The sequence below is a fragment of the Platichthys flesus genome, chromosome 14 (assembly GCF_949316205.1).
Source record: "Platichthys flesus chromosome 14, fPlaFle2.1, whole genome shotgun sequence".
Lineage (NCBI taxonomy): Eukaryota > Metazoa > Chordata > Actinopteri > Pleuronectiformes > Pleuronectidae > Platichthys > Platichthys flesus.
This window is the reverse complement of record NC_084958.1, coordinates 8,778,357-8,802,648: the sequence shown is the minus strand read 5'-3', so window position 1 is coordinate 8,802,648 and position 24,292 is coordinate 8,778,357. Positions and strand designations below refer to the sequence as shown.

General features: G+C 41.2%; 3 protein-coding genes across 3 annotated transcripts; all 3 read left to right on the top strand.

Annotated features, from left to right (window-relative positions):
- The first annotated feature begins 78 nt into the window (after positions 1–78).
- On the top strand, positions 79–4,991 carry LOC133968099 (angiopoietin-related protein 3-like). Its single transcript, XM_062403926.1, has 7 exons — positions 79–690; positions 1,087–1,197; positions 1,953–2,070; positions 2,481–2,594; positions 2,678–2,773; positions 3,336–3,608; positions 3,706–4,991. Exons 1-7 carry the CDS (start codon positions 184–186, stop codon positions 3,915–3,917), a joined length of 1,431 nt encoding a protein of 476 aa, XP_062259910.1. The 5' UTR covers positions 79–183; the 3' UTR covers positions 3,918–4,991.
- A 172-nt stretch (positions 4,992–5,163) lies between these two features.
- Positions 5,164–15,016, top strand: LOC133968098 (phosphoglucomutase-1-like). The gene is made up of 11 exons (XM_062403925.1): positions 5,164–5,881; positions 7,384–7,546; positions 8,219–8,365; positions 8,507–8,632; positions 10,050–10,240; positions 10,382–10,536; positions 10,799–10,914; positions 11,016–11,151; positions 11,669–11,852; positions 11,998–12,126; positions 12,819–15,016. Exons 1-11 carry the CDS (start codon positions 5,624–5,626, stop codon positions 12,906–12,908), a joined length of 1,695 nt encoding a protein of 564 aa, XP_062259909.1. The 5' UTR covers positions 5,164–5,623; the 3' UTR covers positions 12,909–15,016.
- Positions 15,017–15,116: 100 nt separating this feature from the next.
- On the top strand, positions 15,117–24,102 carry LOC133968346 (coiled-coil domain-containing protein 39-like). Its single transcript, XM_062404334.1, has 21 exons — positions 15,117–15,138; positions 15,788–15,846; positions 16,031–16,150; positions 16,276–16,422; positions 16,514–16,672; positions 16,774–16,866; positions 17,354–17,482; positions 17,784–17,975; positions 18,108–18,211; positions 18,302–18,434; positions 19,278–19,469; positions 19,558–19,719; positions 19,812–19,949; positions 20,493–20,701; positions 20,883–21,006; positions 21,158–21,317; positions 21,399–21,505; positions 22,188–22,328; positions 22,636–22,815; positions 22,988–23,070; positions 23,327–24,102. Exons 1-21 carry the CDS (start codon positions 15,117–15,119, stop codon positions 23,391–23,393), a joined length of 2,721 nt encoding a protein of 906 aa, XP_062260318.1. The 3' UTR covers positions 23,394–24,102.
- The last annotated feature ends 190 nt before the right edge of the window (positions 24,103–24,292 follow it).

Below are 24,292 nucleotides of genomic sequence, written 5' to 3'. Positions count from 1 at the left end.
ACCTCCTGCTTACAGATATTGATCAGACGAGGTTAATCATTAACCTGAGAGCAGACAGTGTGCGTATAAAACATGAAATGTGCACCCATTGGCTCTTCGTCCAGTCACAGAGGAGGGAGAAGGCTGCCAGACATTCCCCTGATGTCATCGACACACTGCTGGTGAAGCATCAACAACAACAACATGAGACTAATGATAATTCCAGTAGTGCTTGTCCTGTCTGCTGCCTTTCTCCCTGCCCACTGCGGCAAAGGGGACCCTACCGTCGTCCAGGCCCGGGCCTCGGCTGAGACACGCTCCCCCTTCGCTGCCCTGGACGATGTGCGTCTCCTGGCGAGTGGCCTCCTCCAGCTGGGCCAGAGCCTGCGGGAGTTCGTGCAGAGGACGAAGGGACAGATCAACGACATCTTCCAGAAGCTCAACATCTTCGACCGCTCCTTCTACCAGCTGTCGGTGCTCGCCAGCGAAATCAAGGAGGAGGGCGAGGAGCTGAAGAAGACCGCCGTGGTGCTGAGGGCCAACAACGAGGAGATTAAAGGCCTGTCTTTTGAGATCAACTCCAAGGTGGACAACATCCTGCAGGAGAAGACTCGACTTCAGAACAAAGTGGAGGGCCTGGAGATGAAGCTGAGCAGTCTGTCGCAAGGCCTGGTGACCACAGAGCAAGTGGTAGAGATCAATAGCCTCAGGGTGAGTGACCTGTTGTGGATAGATGGAGATGTCATAAATGTTTGACTCATCATATGCATCGAGCCTGCAATGTGACTTTTGGAGACCAGGTTAAACCCATCAATGAAGATTTTTTAAACCAGCAATCATGTTTTTCATATGAAAATACATAATAATAATTTATTTATATAGCCCTTGTAAAAAACAAGTTTACAAAGTGCTTCACAAACATAGATACAGATAAAAGGAGTAGATATGAAATATAGTGTATTTTTATCAGTAATTATATTTAGTTTTGCATTGTTTTCCTCATTTATGTCCGTAATACTGACTCAATGTAGTACGTATAATACTAACTATTAAATAACACCATTGTTTAACAGATCCATCTTTACCTTTTTTTCTTCCAATGAGCAGGCTGTGATCCACAGTCAGGAGACGAGCATCACCGAGCTGCTGAATGCTGTGAGGGATCAGAGCGACCAGATCAACTACCAGAGGGACAAGATCAAGAACCTCGAGGAAAAGGTAGATGTTAGGGACAGTATGACAAGTATGCAGGAGGAGTGTCTTTTCAAGTGTGCTCAACCAGATCCAGTCTTCCCCTGTGATATTTCTAAAACTACAGAAGAAAATCAAATAGTTACCCCACAGTCATGTCTTCCAGTATCCGAAGAAATATTGTGTACTATTAAATGCTTATTACTCTAATGCCTTTATTAATTCATTTTTTTATGACCTTTGGTATTTTTAAAGAAATTGTACTTTTATTGTTTTTGTGAATGTTTTGTCAGTGCGTGACTTTTTTTCGTCTTCTTTTACTTGCCCTCAACCAAATTGTCTTTGGGATTAATACAGTTGTATTGTATTGCAACATTAAAGGGAAAAACTTCTCCAATACATCTAAGTGTCACTCAGAAATAATGTAATGTGTCAGGCTAACATCATACATATATTTAATCATAGTAAATATATTAACCCTAACTGTTTCAAAGGAGAAGTGCCAAAGAACATATTATTAACAGAAAAAATGTTTGAATTATGGGCTGTCATCATCATACCATTGCACCTGTCATAAGAAACTTTTATATGTTTACGTCTTTAGAGCTGAAAATTCAGATCAACAAAATAAATAAAAATACTGTAGAATTTCTACTTTTGCAGAATAACAACCAACAGCAGGGTTTGTTTGGAATTGCTTCTTAATCCACAGTTTATTTTCTGACCTGGCATGAGGATTATATCGGCAGACTAAAGGGTTTCTCTAACGTTTTTATTTCCAGCTAACAGTCAACAGATTAGCCCAAGAGACCATTGAGAGGATGCCTGAGACCTTCAACCCCGAAGCTCCAACACTCAGCCCTTTTCTGAACTCAAACTCTACAGGCAACACAGAGATGCGTAAGAATCATAATAAAAGATGAAGAAATGTTGAAAGTGATGTTTGGACTTGGTTTCTTTTTTTACAGCATTCAGTATTTAGTATTCTGTAATCATTCTGTGTCAATGTCCATGATATTAAAATGCGTCCTGTCAATTTCCTGCAATTTTATGCTTCACATTTATCCAGTTTCATGGAGTCACAGCAGGGAGCTGCCTGCTGTGTCTGCAGCCTCAGTACTTACTGAGCTATCAATTATCCTTCACACATTTAGCACAGACGCTGCTGCTGACGAGAACTGTTCACTCTCTGCTCACAGTATCTGCACCAGGTCACCAGTTTGCAGTTAAATGATGTGGTATGACAAATTATAAATAATATACAGAACACTTTTAAGTTGGACATTACTTGTGTCCTCATTGTTATTTAGATCTGTCATCAGACTGCAGCGAGCTGTTCAACAGAGGGGAGCGAGTCAGTGGCGTCTACGCCATCAGACCCAACGGATCGGAGCCTTTCATGGCCTTTTGTGACATGAGCAGAGGTAATCCAAGTTTCATTCAAAAGGACAGCTTTCAACATGACTCTGCTTTTATATCATGTGGCACGTTTTATTTGTTCATTTAGATTATGGAGTAACAGTCGTCCAGCGAAGGAGGGATGGTTCTGTGAATTTTGACCAAACCTGGGAGAAGTATGAAAACGGGTTTGGGGATTTTCAAGGTAAGAGACAAACAACTAAACATCAACACTGATCAAACTTTTTTCATGATTATGAGATTTGTCGCTTTATGACCCCTGTTATTACCCCCGCCAAGAAGGTTATGTTTTTATCTGCCTTTGTCAGTGTATAAGTTAGCAGGATTAATCAAAAGTTACAGGACCGATTTTTCCATGAAACTTGGTGGAAGGATGCAGTAAAGGTCATGGAAGAACGCATGGAATTTTGGTCTGGACCAGGAGGCAGATCCAGGATTTTTTTTCAAGATCTTTCTTTATGAGGGCATGTTTTATTGGGTTCCCAGAGAATAATAAATGGATCTATTTAGTTGAGTGATATTTATGAGTGTGTGAAATCTGAAGCAGATCGAAATCAAAATGTTGATCTGGACAATTTAAATGGGGTTTCATAAGGGGACTGTTGGTCCTTGGTGAAGGGATGCACGCTGCTCATTGTAGTTAAAATAACTGAGTGTCCCTGTGCATGGAAGTGTGTGTGTATCATTTCTGTAATGTTGAAACCAGCTCTGAGCTGCCCCCCCCTCTCCTTCTTTCTCTCTCACAGGAGAGTTTTGGCTGGGGCTCAAGAAGTTCCATGCTCTCGCCGCTCAGGGCGCCTCCGTCCTTCACATCCAGCTGGAAGACTGGAAGCAGAGCAAACACTTCATGGAATACAGATTTAAGATCGAGGGTCCGGAGAGCAACTACACCATTCACCTCACGCACCTGTCTGGAGAATTGCCAGACCCCATGGGCAACCACACCGGGATGATGTTCTCCACCAAGGACAGGGACAATGACAACCACCAGGACTTCAACTGCGCCCGCATCTACTCAGGTACAGCAGAAGTTGAATTGTTCCGCAAATCAATGGGTAGCTGAGTTATTGTCATCCATTATTGATTATTGGTTGTACAACGTGTCATTTCTTCCAGGTGGATGGTGGTTCAACGCCTGTGGAGACACCAACCTGAATGGCAGATATTTTCCTGTGAGACCAAAGGGGCGTTCGGAGCGTAGGAGGGGGATTCAGTGGAAGTCTGGTCGAAAAGCTTCATACACCTTCAAGCTCACAGAGATTTCACTGCACCGAGGGGCTCCACCTTCCTCCACCTCATCTGCCTCTGTGTCAGGCGTCCCTCTCTGATCCAGCACCAAAAACAACACTCAAAACAAACCATCATCAAACAGTGGCCTCTGCAGGACAGACTTGGCGGTGCTTCTAGAGGGGCAGTCGTGGTTTTTAAAGGCCATAAGGGAAGAGAGGAAACTGCTTTCCTCCAAGTGTCGAGTCCTAAAATATTAAAATCGGTCTTATGTGACAAGTTTTACAAATCTGAGTGCCCCTGTGTCCTGAAGAGATAAAATAATGGGTTTCTCCCTATCACCAGGACACTGTGCACTTAGTCTGTAGAAAATAGTAGAATATCTAAATGTAATGGGATATCCAAAACACAATTAATCACATTTAGCTTATTGCTAAGAATAAATGCATCTTCACTTACAGTATCTCAGACGTTAAAGGGTATGGAGAAGGAGCTAGAACACAAAGCCACCTATGAGCACGTGTATATTGGGTCACATTGACTCACAGTGAACTGCAGTGGTTCCATAGGGGAGGTGGGACCCATTGAGGAAGTCACAAGATACATCTAGGGGGTCAAAAGGGAATTAACAGTGAAAGATCTGACTGTTTCTTTCATTGACTCTTTGAAATACTGTACAGCCCCATCCGTCCTACAATATAAGTGCAAGTAAGAGTTGGGGTCCCACAAAGACATGGCTTATTTTTGAGGGGTCGATAATCAATGAAACTCAGGAACCACTGCTATAAAGAACATTCCTCATTACTTTACATTTTACACTATTTTTGATACATTTGCTATATTTTTTATTTAACTTAAAAAAATACATGATGTTGACTTTCCATAATGCTAATATTAATTTGGGTGCAGATATTCCTAATATATCGCGCAAATGTTCCCTCTGTTCAGACAAACACTGTCCAAGACTGAGGGTTGCTGATTGTCTGCAGATCTGCCACAGGATGGTTCTTCTCTGTTAGCAGGATTTGAACTGTTGAAAGACTGTAGTAAACGAATGACCCTTGCATATTTGTGTTATTGCTACACGCTGAAACTTTCTGTATGTTGCACTGAGAGGTCGCTCTCTTTTTTACTGTGTTGCAAGATGCCCTGAATAAACTCTAGAGAGCAGGGTTGTCCGTCTCACGCAGATAGTTAAATTAGATAAATGATGTTGCCTAAAACCCCATGTAAGTGTCAGTATGTGCTTCTAATGATTCTCTAATCACAGGTCACACTCTCTGTCTTCACACTCAGCTTAGAGAAAAGGGTCAACGGTGAAAACCCGACCAACACTGTCCATGGCAAATTTGGCAAATGCATATTTGATGAGAGATGTCAGCCTTCATTTTGCATTTCATTTCTCCATGCACAGCTGCAGACCTGAACAGTTGGACAAATTGCTTCCATAACAGTTCAGTAGCTCCCAGTCAGACACACCCCAACACACAAACACACACACACACGCAAAACTTTGTGCCTGGGCCTGCAGCCTTGACAGTGATCCTCCTGCACATGTGTGAAGGAGTGTCTTCAGTTACTGCCTCTGCACATGCATTAGTCTGAAAGGTTATTTTGGGCCGCAGAAAGCACCACAGTAACTCTGGGCTCCTTTGAAATAGTAGGAGGAGTCAGGCTTTTACCCTCCTATTCTGCCCCTGTGTGCTGTTCCCCCCCATGTCGACTGACAGGGGATTTCCCTCCAAACAAGAGGTTCCCCAAGCTCTTTGCGCCGCAGCACTAGGTTGGATCTTCATTTTTAAAAACAATGGACAACATTCCTCTGCAAGTGTTGACCGTCCCCACGGCCCCCTACCCTGACCAGAGGCCCGGGACCAGCGGCCTCAGGAAAAGAGTCTTTGTATTTCAGTCCAGGAGAAACTATCTGCACAACTTCATCCAGAGTATCTTCTCCTCCATTGACCTGCGTGACCGCCAGGGCTCCACGATCGTGGTCGGGGGAGACGGACGCTTCTTTAATCGAACGGCAATTGAGGTCATTGTGCAGATGGCAGCTGCCAACGGGGTCAGTGTCAGCATGTGTGCCGACTTACTTGCCTTGTTTGTTTGTGTTTGTGTGTGTGTGTGTGTGCATGCTGGTAGGTGTGTGCACGTGTGAAGGGGTGCGCACAGGGGTAGATGTGTCACTGTGTGTAGATCACCTCATGCGTGTCAGTGTCACCTGCCCTCATCTCCTGATCGCTTTTCATTGGCTCTACCAGCTTCATGTGTTGTTGAGTTCTATCAATTAAAAGTTATGTATCTTTGCCAAATTCTAGTCAACTGTACCAAACAAAACAAAACAAAAAAACAATACCACTAAACTTAATGTTATTTTTTTTGTGTGTTTATTTCATCATTATAAAAAATCATAACTAAATCCGTTAAATGAATAAATGAAAAGTTAAATATTGTTTATAGTTCCGACTAATTTATTGAACTCACTAAAATGAATTCAAAGCACCTCTCTATTATTTGCTTTGAGTGAAAGGGATCGATAATACAATCCTAACTCAAGGTCCACTTACTCCACATCTACTACTGGGGCTCTCAACCATTTTAATTGTCTTCCTACAAGTCAAAGTAATATCTGAAATGTGGTATAAATTAAACCAAAAAAATGTTGGATTTGTTACTTTTATCATTTTCCCAGGTGTGAAGCCAATCAAAACTTTTTAGAAAACTAGTGAGTGAACCTTTATTTAAATTTACTATCTCCAACATTATAGGACTTTTCAAATCAACAGCTAACTTGCATGCTAAACTTACATGCTTATTTAGTAAAATGGATACTAAAGCCACTTGTATAATGTACGTTGAAGTATCTTTATCGGGAAAGCGATGTCAGTCAATTGGTCAGTCCACCACTTTTGTCCGGACTGAAACTTCTCAGCAACTATCAGATGGACGTCCATACAATGTTGCACATACATTCCTGCGCTTCAAGATGAATTGATAGAACTTTCCCTTTTCATCTAGTAACATGTCAATTTTTATTCATTCACCATTTTATTTGACAACACTGAAAATCTGCATCCCATCAACCTCACCTGCCCAAGCACTGCCATTGTAGTGCATCAGCATGTCACTATGTGCACATGGTCAATGGAGGACACTGATAGGAGAAAATATTCTGCAGTAAAGACCGGAGAAATCAATGAATATTGCCTTTCAGCCATAAACCTAGTAGCTGCTGTAACTGCAGCTCTTGGCTTCTCCGCTATCTCCAGATAGAAACATATGAAACTTATTTTGTTTTCAACTCTCCTGTTAGCACCAGCTCTCTGTGCTCCTCCGGTTAAAATTACAGAAGCCTAAAGCTTCTGGTGCTTTCTTGTATGGACGGCATTCTGAGTGGGATTCGAAATACACTCATGCATGACTGGACTGGTTCTTGATGCGCCGCAACTGTGAAATTCTGATCCCACCTACTGGCATGACACATTTACATCCCTCCCCACCTCAGATATATTAAAGATACACACTCACGCCAGACAATTCACTCACACCTGCTTGACTTTCTCTCAGGTGGGCCATCTGATCATCGGACACCATGGGATAATGTCCACCCCAGCCATCTCCTGTGTGGTCAGGAAATACAAAGCCATCGGGGGCATCATCCTCACTGCCAGCCATAACCCTGGTGGACCTGATGGAGACTTTGGCATTAAGTTCAACACTGCCAATGGAGGTACGGTAACTGGAGAGGAGGGTGAATGCAGAAGGATCAGCCAAGTGTTGAATAGTGTTACGAGCCCGTGAAGTCAGGAGTTTAACACAACTGTAGAAGCTCTCGTTCTGACACGTCCTGCCGACACAGGACCCAAAAATAACGTTATGACTGGATGAGGACATAAATGTGAAACAAAGTTCAAGCACCTCAAAACAGTCAGCAAAATTCTGAGTTAAAAAAATCACATAAAGCCATAATATGATGGATACAAATGGCGCCACCTTGCACAATTGGAGCCAGAGCCTTCAAGGTAGCCTTCGTGGGATGGAGCTGCGGGAGCACAACCAATCACAAATCAGTCAAAGCTGTCAATCATGCTCACACTGAACATTTAAATGACAGGAACAATCTTTAAGAAACATTTGTTTGATGTATATTTTGTATATTTTGACTTTTTACCATTTGGTCCATGTCTCATCCATTAACATAGAGGAGGCTGGATGAAATCACCTTTACTGCAACCAGCCACCAGTTGGCGTTCAAAACGTAAAGCCAACGATTTCGCTTTACGTTTTGGGAGCCCTCATGTCTTCCATCTTTATATACAGTCTATGTTACTGGGTATGTGGTTTTGACAGTGAACAACATGTGAATATCAAAGGAAGACCAAAGTTGTTCTTCCTTATCTAGGTCCAGCTAAGGAGGCCGTCACAAACAAGATCTTTCAACTCAGCAGAACTATCGAGGAGTTCGCCATCTGCCCCGGACTCCGACTGGATCTGACCACCCTCGGGAAACAGATGTTTGATCTGGAGAACAAGTTCAAACCATTTACTGGTGAAATGCAGCATGCGTCTGTCACCCATCATATCATTTCTACTGACGTGATCACTCATTTGATTAATTGTTGATATAAAACGCAAGCTGAAATCAGTGACAGCTAAAACATTTCTGCTCCTCATCTGTGTTTGTGTTCAGTGGAAATTGTGGACTCGGTGGAATCCTACGCCAACTTGTTGAGGAATATCTTTGACTTTGCGGCCCTGAAGGAGCTTCTGTCTGGACAGAACCACATCAAGATAAGACTGGATGCCATGCACGGGGGTGAGAGAGGAGCACGTCATCACATTGGGATATTCTCCTTTACACTGTAAACTAATGACAGAAAGATGGTATGAATGAGATCAGCACCAGTTAATAGTAGTAGTAGTAGTAGTACTCGTAGAACTTGTAATAAGAAGAAGTAGACGAAGAATTGCGAGATATACTCGGTAATGTAGAAAGAAAGGGAGAGAGGATATTAGATACAAAATTCTTGATTCAGTTGGATTCAATTGCTGTATTATTAACAATTTAACATATGTGTAACTGTTGTGAGTTAGCAGACTGAGCCCCTTGCTTCATGTCAGCCTCTCAACCTCTATTCCCCTCATCCTCTTCACTTTGAAAAGAATAAAGACACAACTGACTTTATTATAGATATAGATATTAACAATTTTTGAAGGTGCACACAGGCCAGGGGATGCAGATTATTCGTACAATATTGACTCAGTGTTTTTTCTCTTTCTAACCGGGTCATCTGTTTTCAGGGCAAGCAACATGTTCATGATTCTCATGTTCCTCACTTTGTTTGCATGAGGTCAAATGTGAAGGACGAGTGAAGCCGCTGGTCAGTGGTTGGTCACTCAGACACCAAAACATCCGACGTGATGTTGCGTGATGTTTTGTTGGAATTCAGTTTCGCAAGTAAATAATGACAGTGAGCAAAGTGTGCCAGACTGAGGGGAAAAACAAAGAAAGACCACATGTAGTTTTTGAATCCTGTTCTACAGAGTCTGGTTCTCAACTTTGATCTGGCAGTGGAGAGGTGACATGGCGTTGTAGGAACCTTCAAACAATTCTTGACGATTAGGTTACTAAAGCTATTTCCAGAGTCCCCAAACACCGAAACTGAAACTATAGTGGTTGAACAGTTCCAACGACACCCTCAAGCTGCATACACACACCATCACAATAACAACAAACTCCCTCACAAAAAGTTATACATAATTACATATCTATATAATATAATAAAAAATATACATGGTATATTCCTATTTTGTGAGGGTATTCTTACCATGTACCACACATTCACACTATAAACCTGGTCTTTCTCGCAAAACATAGATATGTTGTTTGCTTTGCCTCCACTGGGGTCATCGTGTAAATATCGAGTACACGATGACCCCCCCAGCAAGGGAATTATATTTTCAGCCATGTGCATTCGTTTGTTGGCTAGTTTGGTTATTTGTAAGCAAGTTTACACAAAAACAACTTTATAAATGTCCATGAAACTTGGTTGAAGGTTTTTAGTGCAGATCTAGATCAGGGGGTGGATCCAGGAAGTTATTTTCACTTTCTTTAACATTGTGAGATATGGAGTTTTACTGTTGGCCCTTTGCGGAGATGTGCACTCTACTGAGTGACATTCTACTTCTTCCTCTCTTAACCTCTGTCTCTTCCACCTCTGCCTGCTCCCCAGTGGTAGGACCATATGTGAGGAGGATACTGTGTGAGGAGCTGGGCTGCCCGGCCAATTCTGCCATTAACTGTGTCCCACTGGAGGATTTTGGGGGTCAACACCCCGACCCTAACCTCACCTACGCTGTGGATCTGGTTGAGAGCATGAGAGATGGACAGAATGATTTCGGTGCAGCTTTTGATGGAGACGGGGTGTGCAAATATGTATTTCTTTCTGCTTTTTTCCCCATTAATAAGATCAAGTCGAAAACAAAATGATATTTCTAATTCAAATCTAGAACCTGGCCCAGAAGACCTTGACCTCTAACCTCTGACCGTCTGCCTGCGTTATAGGACCGTAACATGATCCTTGGTAAACACGGCTTTTTCGTCTCCCCCTCTGACTCTGTGGCTGTGATCGCTGACAACATCTTCTGCATCCCGTACTTCCAGCACACAGGGGTGAGAGGGTTCGCTCGCAGCATGCACACAAGTGCAGCCTTAGACAGGTAAAACCTTGGCCCGGCTTTCACCTATCACTGTCAAAACCAAACAGCCTCTTGTTTTCCCAGTTGTGGCCAAGTCAAACTTTGTATACTTTAAGATTATACAATTTAAATACAATTTAATCAGTGCACGTAAGACAAAGATATACCTGGACGGGTATAAATTATTAATGTCATATTATTTTGGTGTTGCCTCTTATTGGTGCTGCAAAGGTTCTCTTCTCTGAGCTTTCTTAGAATACTATTTGGCTGTATTTCCCTTCAGAGTAGCCAGTGCAACAAAAATAGAGCTCTATGAAACTCCCACTGGGTGGAAGTTCTTTGGGAATCTGATGGATGCAGGGCGACTGTCTCTCTGTGGAGAGGAAAGCTTTGGTACAGGTACTGTATTTTCTTCAGCAAGTTGATCAATCAAAATATGCTCCAACTTATCTGAAATACCATAGGAGTGGAAGAGAAGCTGTCCTCATATCCACTTTCAGGTGGAGACCATATTAGGGAGAAGGATGGGCTCTGGGCCGTACTGGCATGGCTATCCATCTTGGCCACCAGGAGGCAGTGTGTGGACGATATTGTCAAGGACCACTGGCTGAAATATGGAAGAAATTACTTCACCAGGTGAGATGGTAACGTCAGACACTCTCCATCCTGCTACTTTGACATTGTGGGCCATATTTCTAAAAAATCCCTGTTTGTAAAAAGTGTATGGTTGGTTAGATAGAAAAACAGTAAAACAGTTGTAAATTATTTCAGAGAATAGCTATTTTCACAGTACCTCATGTCGGTGGAAGTATCAGAAAAGATAGGATGAACTACATCTCAAATTCAGACAGGATATGACTGACATCTACTGGCCAATATATGGCATTGTACATTCTGTCAAACCTTGCACTGTGCGGTTGATTAAGATTTAAATCATTTCTGCGGCCTCTTACATAGCAGCAAAAAATCTACCTATTTAGTATTTTGGGGTTTTAGTTTTTATTTAGGATTAATAGCATAAGCTGTACACTCTGTTACAGAAGAAAATCACAATTCATCAGCATAGATCATCAAGATAAAGATGAGAATGAAGAAACATATCAATATTGCACTTCCTCCTTTGTTATTAAAATCACCTATTGTTTTTATCCAGATATGACTATGAGAATGTAGACGTAGATGCGGCCTGTGAGATGATGGAGGATTTGGAGATCATGATTTCCGACAAGGCCTTCTTGAGAAAGAGATTCGCTGTGGAGGACAAAATCTACCAAGTGGAAAAAGCGGACAACTTCGAGTACACAGATCCTGTAGACAGCACCATCTCCAGGAACCAGGTTCATGTCACACACTCAGCCACAGTGATTAGTTTGTCATGTGTGCAGGATGAGTCCCATGGTCACTGGGTGTTTTGGGCTCTTGTCAGCATCCGGGTCAGTTTGCTGTCCTAACGTGATCTGTGCTGGGCTGTTTTCCCTGCAGGGTCTGCGGATAATCTTCTCCGATGGTTCTCGGATCATCTACAGACTTAGTGGGACAGGTAGTGAAGGAGCAACAGTTCGAATCTACATTGACAGCTATGAGAAGGAGAATATTTTTGAAGACACTCAGGTACGGAATATGACCATTCATCCATGTTCATTTGGAAATTCTCGATTTAGTTATCTATAATTCGCAGAAAGAACTAGAATGACACCCAGTATAACGCATACCATCAACAAGGCTAAATAGTTTCCTGAAATTCAATCAGTTATTACCCACTCATAGATATAAGTCCCCTGTTCTTTCTCATTAAGATTGTTAATAATATCCTGAGAAGCTGGCAAAATGTCCAAAAAATGCTAGAAGCTAGAATCTTCTAATATTTGCCTTCTAATAATTGACATCTAATATTAAAGAGATCCTTTGTTTGCATCCACACCAACATTTTATGGATTCCTCTTCAGCCTATTTCCCACCCCTCCACCAAGATGCAAGGAAATCAGTTTTTGCATCATCCTGCTGACAACCAACCAACAGCCAAATGGCCAGCTCAGGATCTGCCCCCTGAGCTGGATCCGCACTCAGACTTAATATGTCATTTCCAGACCCATACCCCATCTCTCCACTGAGTTTGATGGTAATCAGTTCTGTAGTTTTTGTGTACTTCAAACAAACAAACAAACAAAACAACAGATAAATGGAGAGGGGTGAAAACATAACCTCCTTGACAGAGGTATAAAACGATAACGATCCAGGAGGAAACGCTGTATGGCAGCTGCACTTTCTTAGGTCTCTAACATGATCGTCCTTTTTTGCAACAGGAAATGCTGTCGCCCTTGGCAACAATTGCTTTGAAGATTTCCCAGCTCCATCACAGGACAGGTCGAAGTGGCCCATCGGTCATCACATGATTCCTCCCACATGTTACTCCCTGGTGATGCTACAGAGTGATGCCCTATTGTTTTGCTTTCCAGATTTTTTGTACAAACCCAGCTTAAATACCAAGTGGAGCTGCACATCATGCTTACTTTGCAATTTGATTTGACTTTTACTCAGCGACTGTCTTTGTGAAACACTTAAACCGCTTTTCATTTTTGGTTTATGTGTGACAGCTAGCACGTGCACACATAGACATCAAAGGGGGCTTGGGCCCTAGCCCTTTTTCTTCATCGACAGGGGCGGCTGTGGCTGAACGGGTAGAGCTGATGTCTAACCAGAAGGTTGTCTGTTCATTCCCAGTCTCCCCCACATGCATGCCGAAATGACCTTGGGCCAGATGCTGAATCCCCAAATAGCCCCTCATAGAAAATGTGCAGAGGAGTCGAGGAGTTTATATCAGAGTATAATAAGAGTTTGTCCATTTAAGCCTTAGGTGCTGCACGCAAGTATAAACTGAATGTCAAATCAGTGTGGAAAGCACTGACCAGTGTGATAGACTAACTGTTGATGTCAGATTTTTGAATTGAAACCCTTTTTTAATTGCAGGACACATTAAATAACAATAACAGTCTATAATACTTTTGTATAGTTTCTATTATACCTTTTTGTCTAGTTTCATAGAGAGTTCATATTTGTCTAACTGATTGTGATAACTGATGAAAGGCATACATGTACAGTAATATTGGAAATTTTGGGTGTGATACATTGAAATGCAGCAAGATGCAATGTCCAATCATTGACTGCTGAATCAAATCAAATCTAGAGTCTAGTGAAGGTGTACTTGTGAGCACACAGTCATCTGCAGTCATGTCATATAGGCAGCACCTCCCACCTCCCAGCTCCTGTCCCAGTTGTGGTGGTTTTCCTGCGCTTGTGTGGAGGTGAATTGTAATGTAATAAGTTAGGGCCTACAGGCTAATGTTCTGTACTTAAGGGGAGACCCTACAGGTGAATACAGTCAAAGTCCTGTCTTAAACAGTAACTGCATCATTTTGATTGTAGGGTCCTCATCTAATAACAATTCATTCTACTTGTTTGTTGTATGCTGATTGATCTTTATCAATGATACAGAGAGTCCTGCACTGAAACTAAGTCCTTGTCACCAGTTAAAATGTATGTGCGTTCTTCTAAATATATACTAGAAACTATTGTAGCATAGAAAACATGCACATTGCAGCATAGTTTCCTTTCTTGTTGCCTGCTCTTGTTATAAACTAAAGAAGAGCATTGTGTCTGTTGAACTTTAAGAATTAACAATAGTGTGAGTGTATTAAAATAAATTTGTGAGTAAGTCAAAGGTATTCTACTATATATCAATTTTTGTTTAATCATTTTCTTTATGAATAATAATGAGAAGTGCCCTTTTTCTCAGTTGAGCCCCTGCCCCCCCAAAACGTCTGTTCACGTCCCTGAAGTAGACACTGAGGGGAACAGCCAGGCCGGTGCTACAAACATGGAAGAAGTACATTTGTTGTTGGATGTCGGTCTTCAAAGTGCCCCTGAGGATTTGCCCAAAGTTCCTCGTCAAATGTTTCCCCCTAAAATGCAAAGGCATTTCACCCAACTCAACCTGAAGAGCAAACATAGGAATTGTTGGGAAATCACAACAGCAGATTCTCAAAGCTTGAGCTTCCTCTTCTCTTTTTTTTTTGATTTATTATCGTGTGTTTATTGCTACAAACGTCAAAGTGCATTATCGCCATCTACTGTGTTTCGTACACCGTTCCTGGAGGTACTGGAATATCAGGGGCATTCCCGAAGATAGACATCATGATCCAACAACTTTAGTGCTTCTTCCATCTCAGAAGACTGAAGGAAGCAGTCGGGAAGCTTTGTTCCAACTGTTCAATTGTCAGTAACACAACGACGGCTGTTCCCCTCAGTGTCTACTGATTTCTTAATTCTGAAATTCATGGAAGAACAAAGGAAAGGCCAGGGCTCAATTTAAATGTCACTTTAGAGCCACTTTTAGCCCCTACTTACTTTAATGTCTTTGACCCTTGATGTATATCTCTGATCTTTATGATAGCACAATGAGGATTAACATGCGCTAATAAACTGAATAAAAATAATAATTGTGCTTGGCCTTAGACGGGAGTTTTTTCACTTTTTGAAACGTTCTCAAGAAGGATCCGACACTTTTTGAGCAGACTCAGACTTCACAGGAAGTCTTCAAAAACATGACGAGCTTTGAGGAGCAAGGTAAGTTTAATTACTCATTTGCAAAAGAACGGTTAGCACCATTCAAAACGCAAATTTGATATAATAGTTTGATTTAACTGAAGTTCAAGGCAGCACACATAATGAAAACAAATTACACAACCATGCCGTGGGTGAAATTTTTTAGTCCAGGGGTAAACAGCGTTGCCGCCGAGTCCAAAACAAGTGGAGTCAATTGTGCCCTCTTCTTCGGACGAAATAAAACAACAGAAAAGACATGCCTCCATTCTGTTCGACTCAAAACGGTGTCAACACCATCACGTAACCTCGGGCACACCAACGTGTGGCTACGTCCGATTGCATCGCCACTTGGACACATGGATGACACCACACGAGCAGTATGGAGGCATGTTATGGTGTTTTATTACATCTGAAGAAGAGGACGCCTGGGCTCTTGAAACTCCTAAGGTGTTAACCCATCAACATAGTGGTGAGTAGATAATGAGTGAATTTTCATTTTTCTTTGAACTATCCCTTTACCAGCCCAGATTTATGGCAGCAAAATATATATATTTTTTTACTTACAGAAAGGTATATGTATTGTTATTTATTGGAATATTAATCCCACTCTCTTTCCTCATCACTCTTAACACGTCCATGATGCCGACATTTTTTGTGTTATCTGATGTAGATGGGGACAATCCCTTTGGTATACCCATCAACGCTGAAAGCAAGGCTCTCATACAGCAGGTGAGTCTGATGTTAGCGTGTCACTTACTGTGAATTAATGACAAAACTGATGAAACAGTTTTAACAGTTTTTAGTCAAACTACATGTTGAACGTCGCACATTCAAATATTCAGTCTCCAAACAATGGTGTAGATGATATGTCACTTATGTCATGCTTCTTATCTTCGGACATTTTCGACAACAGATTCGTAAAGAAAAGGCGAATCTGGTCCGACTGGAAAACAAACTCGAGAGCCAAAATGATCGACGGCAGTTAATGGATGAGTGCATCAAAAATTCTGAAGAACAGCAGAAGAACACTGAGGTAGGTTTATCAGAATACAAAACCTATTATTATGTGTCAGGTGTGCATCTCTTCTGGTAATTGGATCATAGGTCGCTGTCTCACAGTGTGTGGCTCAATTCTTTTTTGTTTTTTTCTGCACTCAGGCTCTGTGTAAGGCCATTAAAAGAGAAGAAGAGTCTCAGAAACACCTCAAAGCCATCGCAGAGAGGAAGGCCGGTGGCATATCACAGGAGACGAACAAGATGAAGAATGACATTCAATCTTGTCTAGAGACGAGAAAGGGGTTAGAGGTCTGTACCATTCACAACATAAGAAACAAATGTACAGCTGATGGCTCTGTATTGCAAACTTAAATGTTGTTAACTCTGTCCATATTCTCAGAATCGAACGTTTGTGGGGAAACAGAAGCTAGAGTATTTTTGGAAGCTGCTGAACAGGGAGCATGAGACCATGGAGGAGTTTTTGGAGAAGTCAAAGCGTCAACATGACGACACGATGGCCATCATCAAGTACTCGGAGCAGGATGAGCAGAGGATCAAGGTAAAGTAAAAGTACCTAAAAGTATCAAGTGTTTGCTGAGTTCCTGTTGAAGCTAACCTGCCCTTTAAAACTCCTGAGCCTTATTTTATCTCCTGTCACAGTCTCTCACCCTGGCGATAGACAAGAAGGCCCTGGAAGCCAGTGAAAAGCACAAAGCAAATGACAAGGAGATGACTGAGACTATATCTACACAGGTACAAGAAAACAACTGCACACTGGCTGATGCAGGACTGACACATATATGTTAAAGGGTTCAATTATTCACTTTAATCGGGGGGGGGGGGGGGGGGGGTCCTACATAGCCTAACTGCGTTGTGCTTCAGTTGCGTTGCATTTCTTCCACTGCATAGAGCGGTGAGTTCTGCTCAACTTTTCACGCACCAGCCAAACAAATCCTGTTTAAACAAATACTCAAATGGAAGAATTAGCCGATCGAATCATGTTGATGAGAAAGAGGATGCATTGGCAACCTGGTGTGTGTTGTTCACCTCGGTGAGGATTCTATTTCCATTAGGCGTTGAATTGAAAGTGTTGGTTTGACACAAAGACATCTTTTTTTCAGTTCCTTTCCCTTTTTTCCTTGTGAAGTTCTTCATTATTTGTATATTTTGTATATTTAGTTTAAATATTAATAATAAAATCAAACAATTTATCGCCAAATATGCTCTGCTTTTCTAACAGCTTGCTTTGGATACGACCACGGAGCATTTTCAGCAGACCCACCTAGAGACACAGTGGCTCATCCAGCTGTGGGAAAAGACTGTCAAACAGATGAATCACCGTGATGCTGAGATTAACCAGTGTGCACTGGTAAGGCCTGTCACTTTGCACTCCTTTTACATTACATTACATTGCCTGGACTCTGTTATCGAAAGAGACTTACAGTTAGTGCATTCAACACCTATGAGGGGCCATTTAGGGGATAAGAATCTTACACAAAGACACTTCAGCATGCAGATGGGGAAGACTGAGGATCGAAATGCCTTCTTTCTGGTTGGAGGACGGCCACCCACTCCTCCCAATAACAACAGACAAATGGATATTAACCTCTGCTCAGTGAACAGTACATCTGAATGTTGAACTTTTCTTTTTTGTTACTTCATCCGTTCAGCAACTTGCCAAAGCGCAGCAGAGCAAAAGGGAAAGCATTGCCGGCATTACACAGAGGAAGAACCTGTTGGATGATCAGACGCGGAACAACCAGGAAATTGAGAGGAAGATGCTTGGAGCCCAACAACAGGCAGTAAAGCTGCAACAGGATTTCAAGGACCAGGAGAATAACTGCAGTATGGTGCAAGATGAGGTCAGCTACTCAAAGACTTTTAGTCAAAGATGAATAATATGTGCTCAAAGAATGTTTAAACCAATTTAATCTGTAATCTGGCTTCAAATTGTTCAAACTGATTCTAATGCATGATAATGATGCTAATTGCAGTTAAACAGTTGCAAGGGCGCACAAGACAAATTAAACTCCTGTGTCAAGTCTGCAATGAACAACGTATCCAGAATGAAGAAAGAAATCCAGGATAAAGACAAGAAGTGAGTGAAATCTTGCAACATGTCACTGTCGATATATAACCACTGTAGAACTTTGTAAACAAGCCGTGTCTTTATATGTTTGTGTTGTAGACTCAAGGAGGGCAGGGCGTATAACACTGCACTGGAGGAGAAGCTTAAAGAGGTTATTCAGATTGCCCTGAGTGAGGAGGAGAGAGCTGCCCAGATGGACCAGTTTCTCAGGGATGAGGATGAGGCAATCAAGGTGAGCAGCCTGATATAACCTGGAACTGATAAACTGCTGTGGGGTCAGGCTGGACAGAGTGGTTATTTACGCTGGAACATCTTTTTCGGTATTTCATTTCAGGACTTTCACATCTTAAGACACTGTTTGATTATTTCTTTTGCTGGTAGCTTTTGGACACAATCAAAATACAAAGTGTGGTTTGAGTTTAAATTAATTTAAGGTTAGGCGTAAAAACGTGGTTTCGGACAAGATGGTCCTTCACATGAAAACAACCGAAGTAAATACTCTCCCTAAAATGGAAAGGTTTACCATAAGTGGCTGGGTTTTTCTTTTTTAATTTATACAAAAATTGAATCTGTATCTGTTAGGGTGAGTTAAATCATATGAAACAGAGGTAATAGTAGAGGTGTGTTGTGATAGCGGAGAAATCAGTAGGACAACATAGAACTGATAACAACAAACACTCCAGTTAGAATTTACGTCACACTCAGACTGCAGATACCCACGGCCACAGTTTGTGGCGTTCTGAGGGTTTTTCTAGGGTGATGATCTCCTCACTTACTAAAAGTGTCTTCTTACTGTCCCACCTCCATAATCCAGGTGAGAGAAGCTTTGATTTGATGAAGAACGTCAAGGCATGTCGTCATCTGTTCCCCTTTTTTCTCCAGCAGAGTAGACTTTGAATATCATCTATATCATCTCACATTCTTTAAACTTGTGAGATGTTTTTGAAAATGTTTCGTACTTAACCACGATCAGTTCATATATTAATTAAACCGTCTATGTTGTACTATTCAAAGGTCAGAGGGTTTGACAGTATTACTACTTTGTAACCCGTTGCTGCTCTGTGCTTTGCTGTAGGAGCGGGATTTCCAGCTGCTTGAAAGCAGACATGAGCTGTTCCGTTGCAAAGCTCATTTGAAGGCTCTAAAGACAAAGGAAAAGGATTCTGTCGCCAATGTTGCCAGGACCCAAGCCTCCAGGCTGCTGACAAACCAGCTGAAAGATCAGGATAATGCCTTAGCAAGACAGCGAGGGATCTTTACTGAGCAGGTCAGTTTACAAAAATACCAACCCAAATACCAACCCACACCACACTGTACATATCTTCATATTTTCCTCTCACTTCCCTGCATCATAGGACTCCAAGATCATCAACCTGGATAGAAAACTGGCACGGCTGCAAGGAGACTCTCACCTTGATGAAACACAAGCATTTACAATGAAGATCGCTGAGCTGACCAAAGACTTCGAGGAGAAGAAGTCAGCCAACACGCTGACCAACGTGCTGAAGGAGTCTGAGGTCAGTGTCACCGTTCCTTCTCTCTCTGTGCTACTAAAGGTTGCCATTCAATCTCAAACACATCTCTCTCTTGCTCTCTCTCTCTCTGACAGGACGATATTCGCACATTGAAGAAAGAAATGGAAAAGTCCGAAGCTCAAAAGAGAGATGTGACCGAGAAGATAGTAGAGCTCAACATTCGCTGTATTACCAGTGAGAAGGAGCTGAAGACATTCCGGCTCAGGAAACAGGTAACGCGCTGATGTCACCTGAGATGCTGACATTTGGTCACAACTTCAGGGCGTCCTATGTTCATATTGTGTTAAGGAGATCAGACATCGGTGTTTCGTCTGATCCAAGATGAAATCCTACTTTAGCTCAATAACCAATTTTGTCGAAAATTTTTATTTGATTGACAGAATATGAATATTATTTTTGAAAGTTTGTCATTTACATATCATTATAAACTGAAATGGAAATACAAAGGTCTTTCTTCTCTATTGATTCATCAGGTGAAAAGTTGTGTAAAATGTCAGTTACGCTCTGGCAGAGCTCAAGTGACATTCTAAAATGATATTTAACATGTTTACTTAAAACATGCAATGAACGGATCTGTTATTACGTAAAATTGTTATATTAATAGATCAATGAATAGACAATTATTTTCTGTCAGTTCAAGAATTGATCAATATACTGTCATTTTCAGTTCTAGAGATGACACTTTATAATTTTGCAATTTTTTATACCAACTGTTTAATAATGATACTGCGTTGACCACATGTGTTCCTATACAGGAAGAAAAGGTGGAGCTTAACATCTTGAAGGTAGAGGTCAAGCGCATTAGAGATCTGATGTACAACAAGACGGACACTGTGCTGTCTTTGGAGAGGAGGAAGCTGGGGCTACAGAAAGCCTTAAAGGAGAGGGAGGCTGAGATCAAGGTCTACAGAGAGATGCTCAGCCAGATGCTCAAGACCAGTGAGAAGGAGAGACAGAGACTGAGGTGGGGAACAACAGCAAATTATCTTAAATCTCACGTCTGAGACCACTGCCCTATCCAAGTGGATGTGAAGTGGTTTCAGACTTTTGGACCCATTCTGATAGTTGTTCATCATTTGTTGTGCCACTTCAGTCACGTAATGTTAGTTCAACACCTGTACAAAGAGTTTCTGTGTCTGTTGCAGTACTGAACTCAATGAGAAGCTGTACAAGATCGAAAAGCTGACCGATCATTTTGAAACAAAAACACTTTTGATGGCAGCTCCCGAGGAGGACGTGGAGAAGTGGCTGGTTTACTGTATCATAAAGGTCAGAGGTCTTCAAACAAACACACACACACACACACACACACACTCACACACACACCGTTGTGTCGCATTGCCAAGTCTTCTGAAGTTGACCATAATCAGATTATGCACACCAGCTCTCTGAATGACTCCAGTTGTGTGCTTTTCACCAGGCTTCACAAGAGAAAGAGGAGCTCAAACGAAAGGGAGATGCTCTGGAAGCTAAAATGCGCAAGATCAAGCAGGAGAACAGGGCTCTGGAGAACAACAACCATTTGTTCATCAACAGTATATCAGCGTATGACAAATACCTCAAAATAAAAAGTGAATCAGGTACGTGTGAAGAGTTAGATAAGAGTATTCAGAACCAAATCATCGGTCACAAAGTACTTCAAATTTTTCTTGTTGTTTCAGGTCCAGAATACCAGGAAAAACTGAAGTTAGTGGAAGAGTTAGGGGCGGCTGAGGATGCATTAAATGTCAAGAAGAGACACATCCAGGAGTTGCAACAGGGCCTCAAGGTTAGTCCCGTTTATAGACGGTGTTGAGCAGATGACGTAGAAAGATATAACAATTAGACCATTACCACTGAATAACTCACCTGAATCATAACATGTCCGATCCCAAGTTTCACAGAAAATAACTACTGGCTCACATTTTCAAAAATTTCACACATTTAGTATCATGTAAGTCCATAGTCATTATGTTTATCTCTATCTCTAAGAGGTTGTATTCGTTTTAGATCAGATGGCACCAGCTATTTGTAAATTCATTTTTATATTTGTGAGTAAAGCCCTTCCTTTTTTATTTTTTTTTTATTTAGAAACTATTAGTTATGTATATATCATCTTGGTTCAACTTTGTTTTGATATCGTAATCTACACATCAATTCGCCAGATTCTTGCAAATACCCAGTTCAACTATATAAACAGGTCATTGTAGCAACACAAGCTGTACCCAACGTGTTCCGTACAACTGCATTTTTATTCCTAGCTAAAGTCCAAAATTGTTTCCTCAAGAGAATAACTATATGTTCTTTTCTGGTATCTGTTTACAACTTAACCAGCTAACATTATGAATCATACTGTTTTAGTCCTTGTCCTCCCCACTTGTTGGATTGTTGTTCTCTATATTTGTGTCATCCAGCGTACATATATGCATGCTTTGTTGTGTGTATTTTTGTTTACCACTCTCTGTTTCCAGGACAAGAACAATGCCTTTGATAGTCTGCTGCAAGAGGAGGAGGATGTGATCGATGTGATGAGGGACCAACGATCCCTCATCAACAAACAGACGAAAGAAGTCACTTCCCAGAAGGAGAAAATTAACAGAGCAACAAAAAAGGTTTGATTTCAACCAGAACCACACTTTTTATGTTATAATATTGATAACTTGAAAATATTTGAACACAAATCTTGTAAAATACAATACTGAAGTTTTCAAGTTTCATTAACCAAATTGAACATTTTTAATCTGACAAGACTTTTAAGTGTTACCAATTGAAGTGATAATCTCAAATTTATCAATATTCCTTTCTTCAGTGCGTTCTTTCCTAGTTTGGCTTCACCAAATATAAATTGTGTACATTTGCATTTCGATTTAAATTATTATTAATTATTTTTTCATTTTGAATTGTCTTTGTGTTTGCCAGTGCTCCAAGCTGACAAAACAGATCCGCTCAGCGGAAAATACCAAAGATGAGACTTTGGAAGAAATGGACATTAAACTGAAGGAGTTCAAAGATTTCAACAAGAGCTTTGATCAAATGCTGAGAGAGATTGTGGGGGTCAAGCCTGATCTCAGACCAGTGCTGGAGGAAAACTTTCTGGAGGTTAAATAAAATGACACTGCATTTTTTTAATATTCAGAGGGTTATTTAAAGCATTAACCTCATGTTTTGCTTTGCTTTAGTGTTAATAATTGGATTTAAGTATAATATTGTTAGAAATGTAGTGACAAAAACAAAATTCCATTATCTTTTTTGTTTCTTCATTTTCTTTTAGGCCAATCTCTCTTTTCCAGCTGCTTCAGACGGACCCAACGGCCGCTACAGATCCAAGACAAACTTGTTCAGCAGCTCACTCAGGTCTGAGTCTCTTCTGAGAAGGGATTCGGGTTTGGTTGAAACACAGTTATCCAACTGAACATCACTGTACTTAAAAACTCTACAATAGGAAAATGATTGATTACTGCATAAATTATGGACTTGTATAAATCAAATGTTAATATATATCTTAATACTATTAAAGGTCTAGTATTCTTTTTTGTTATACAAAGGATTAGGGATCTAAGTGTGTTGCTCCTTCTCTGTATCTTCATGGTGGTGCTTTCTCTGTATTCAGCAGAAGTCAAGTGTCCTCAGGACATCCTTCCTACGTGATGGCCACTGTTGAACCGATACCGACATGAAGGTGACCTCCCCTTGTTCCACCTAGTAGCTCCAGGAAGTTGAAGAAGTCCTTTCTTCTGCAGGCTGACCAACTCTGTTTTGGTCTCATCCTGTTGTTTGGACTATCCTTCAAGGTGAACACTTCCCTCTCCTTCAATTTCAGTATCTTTTTCAAGTCGAAGAGTTCAGTCTCCAAACGTGTCTGAATGATACGTGCAGACTCGTCTTGCAACTCTTTTTTGGACTCCAACAGAGTCTCTCCAACAGAGAGTAGAAAGACTACATCCTCTGCCTTTCTCTCCTGCACACCGTTTCCTTCTGCGCTGTCTGATTGAGATTTTCTTTAGCCAGCTCCTTGCTCTCCTTCTTGAAGTCCAGCATGGGTCGTGGAGGGCCTTCAAAAATTTGTTGGGACAGCACCCTTGATTTTGGGAAAGCATGTTAGCCATGTCGTCCTTAGCCATGTTGTCCATTCTTTGAATTCAGGAAGAAGTGTTGAAATTGCAGTGACATTCAGACGAAGAGACCGTTGTCTCTGTTTAGTAGCGTTTTCTTTGTTTTTGTCTTTGATCCGCTGTTTTTCTCTCACACTCTAAGATGTTTCTGTTCTTGAATGCACTTAATTACCTGGACTTTACTGATATTTAGCAGCAAAGCAAAAGTGTAGCAACATTCTAATTGAGAACACTGAATGTCACTTACTTTTACAATAAAATGAATATTCGACTATTATTCAATTCAATATCATTTGTATAGAGCAGAATGGCAACACACATTATCTTGAGGCACTTTATATAGTACTGTTGAGACCTTAGAAATTATAGTGAAACCCAACAGTTCTCACAACAAGCAAGCTTTGGCGAGTTTGGAGAGAAAATAAATCCCACCCTTTTAACAGGGAAAAAAACTCTGGAACCAG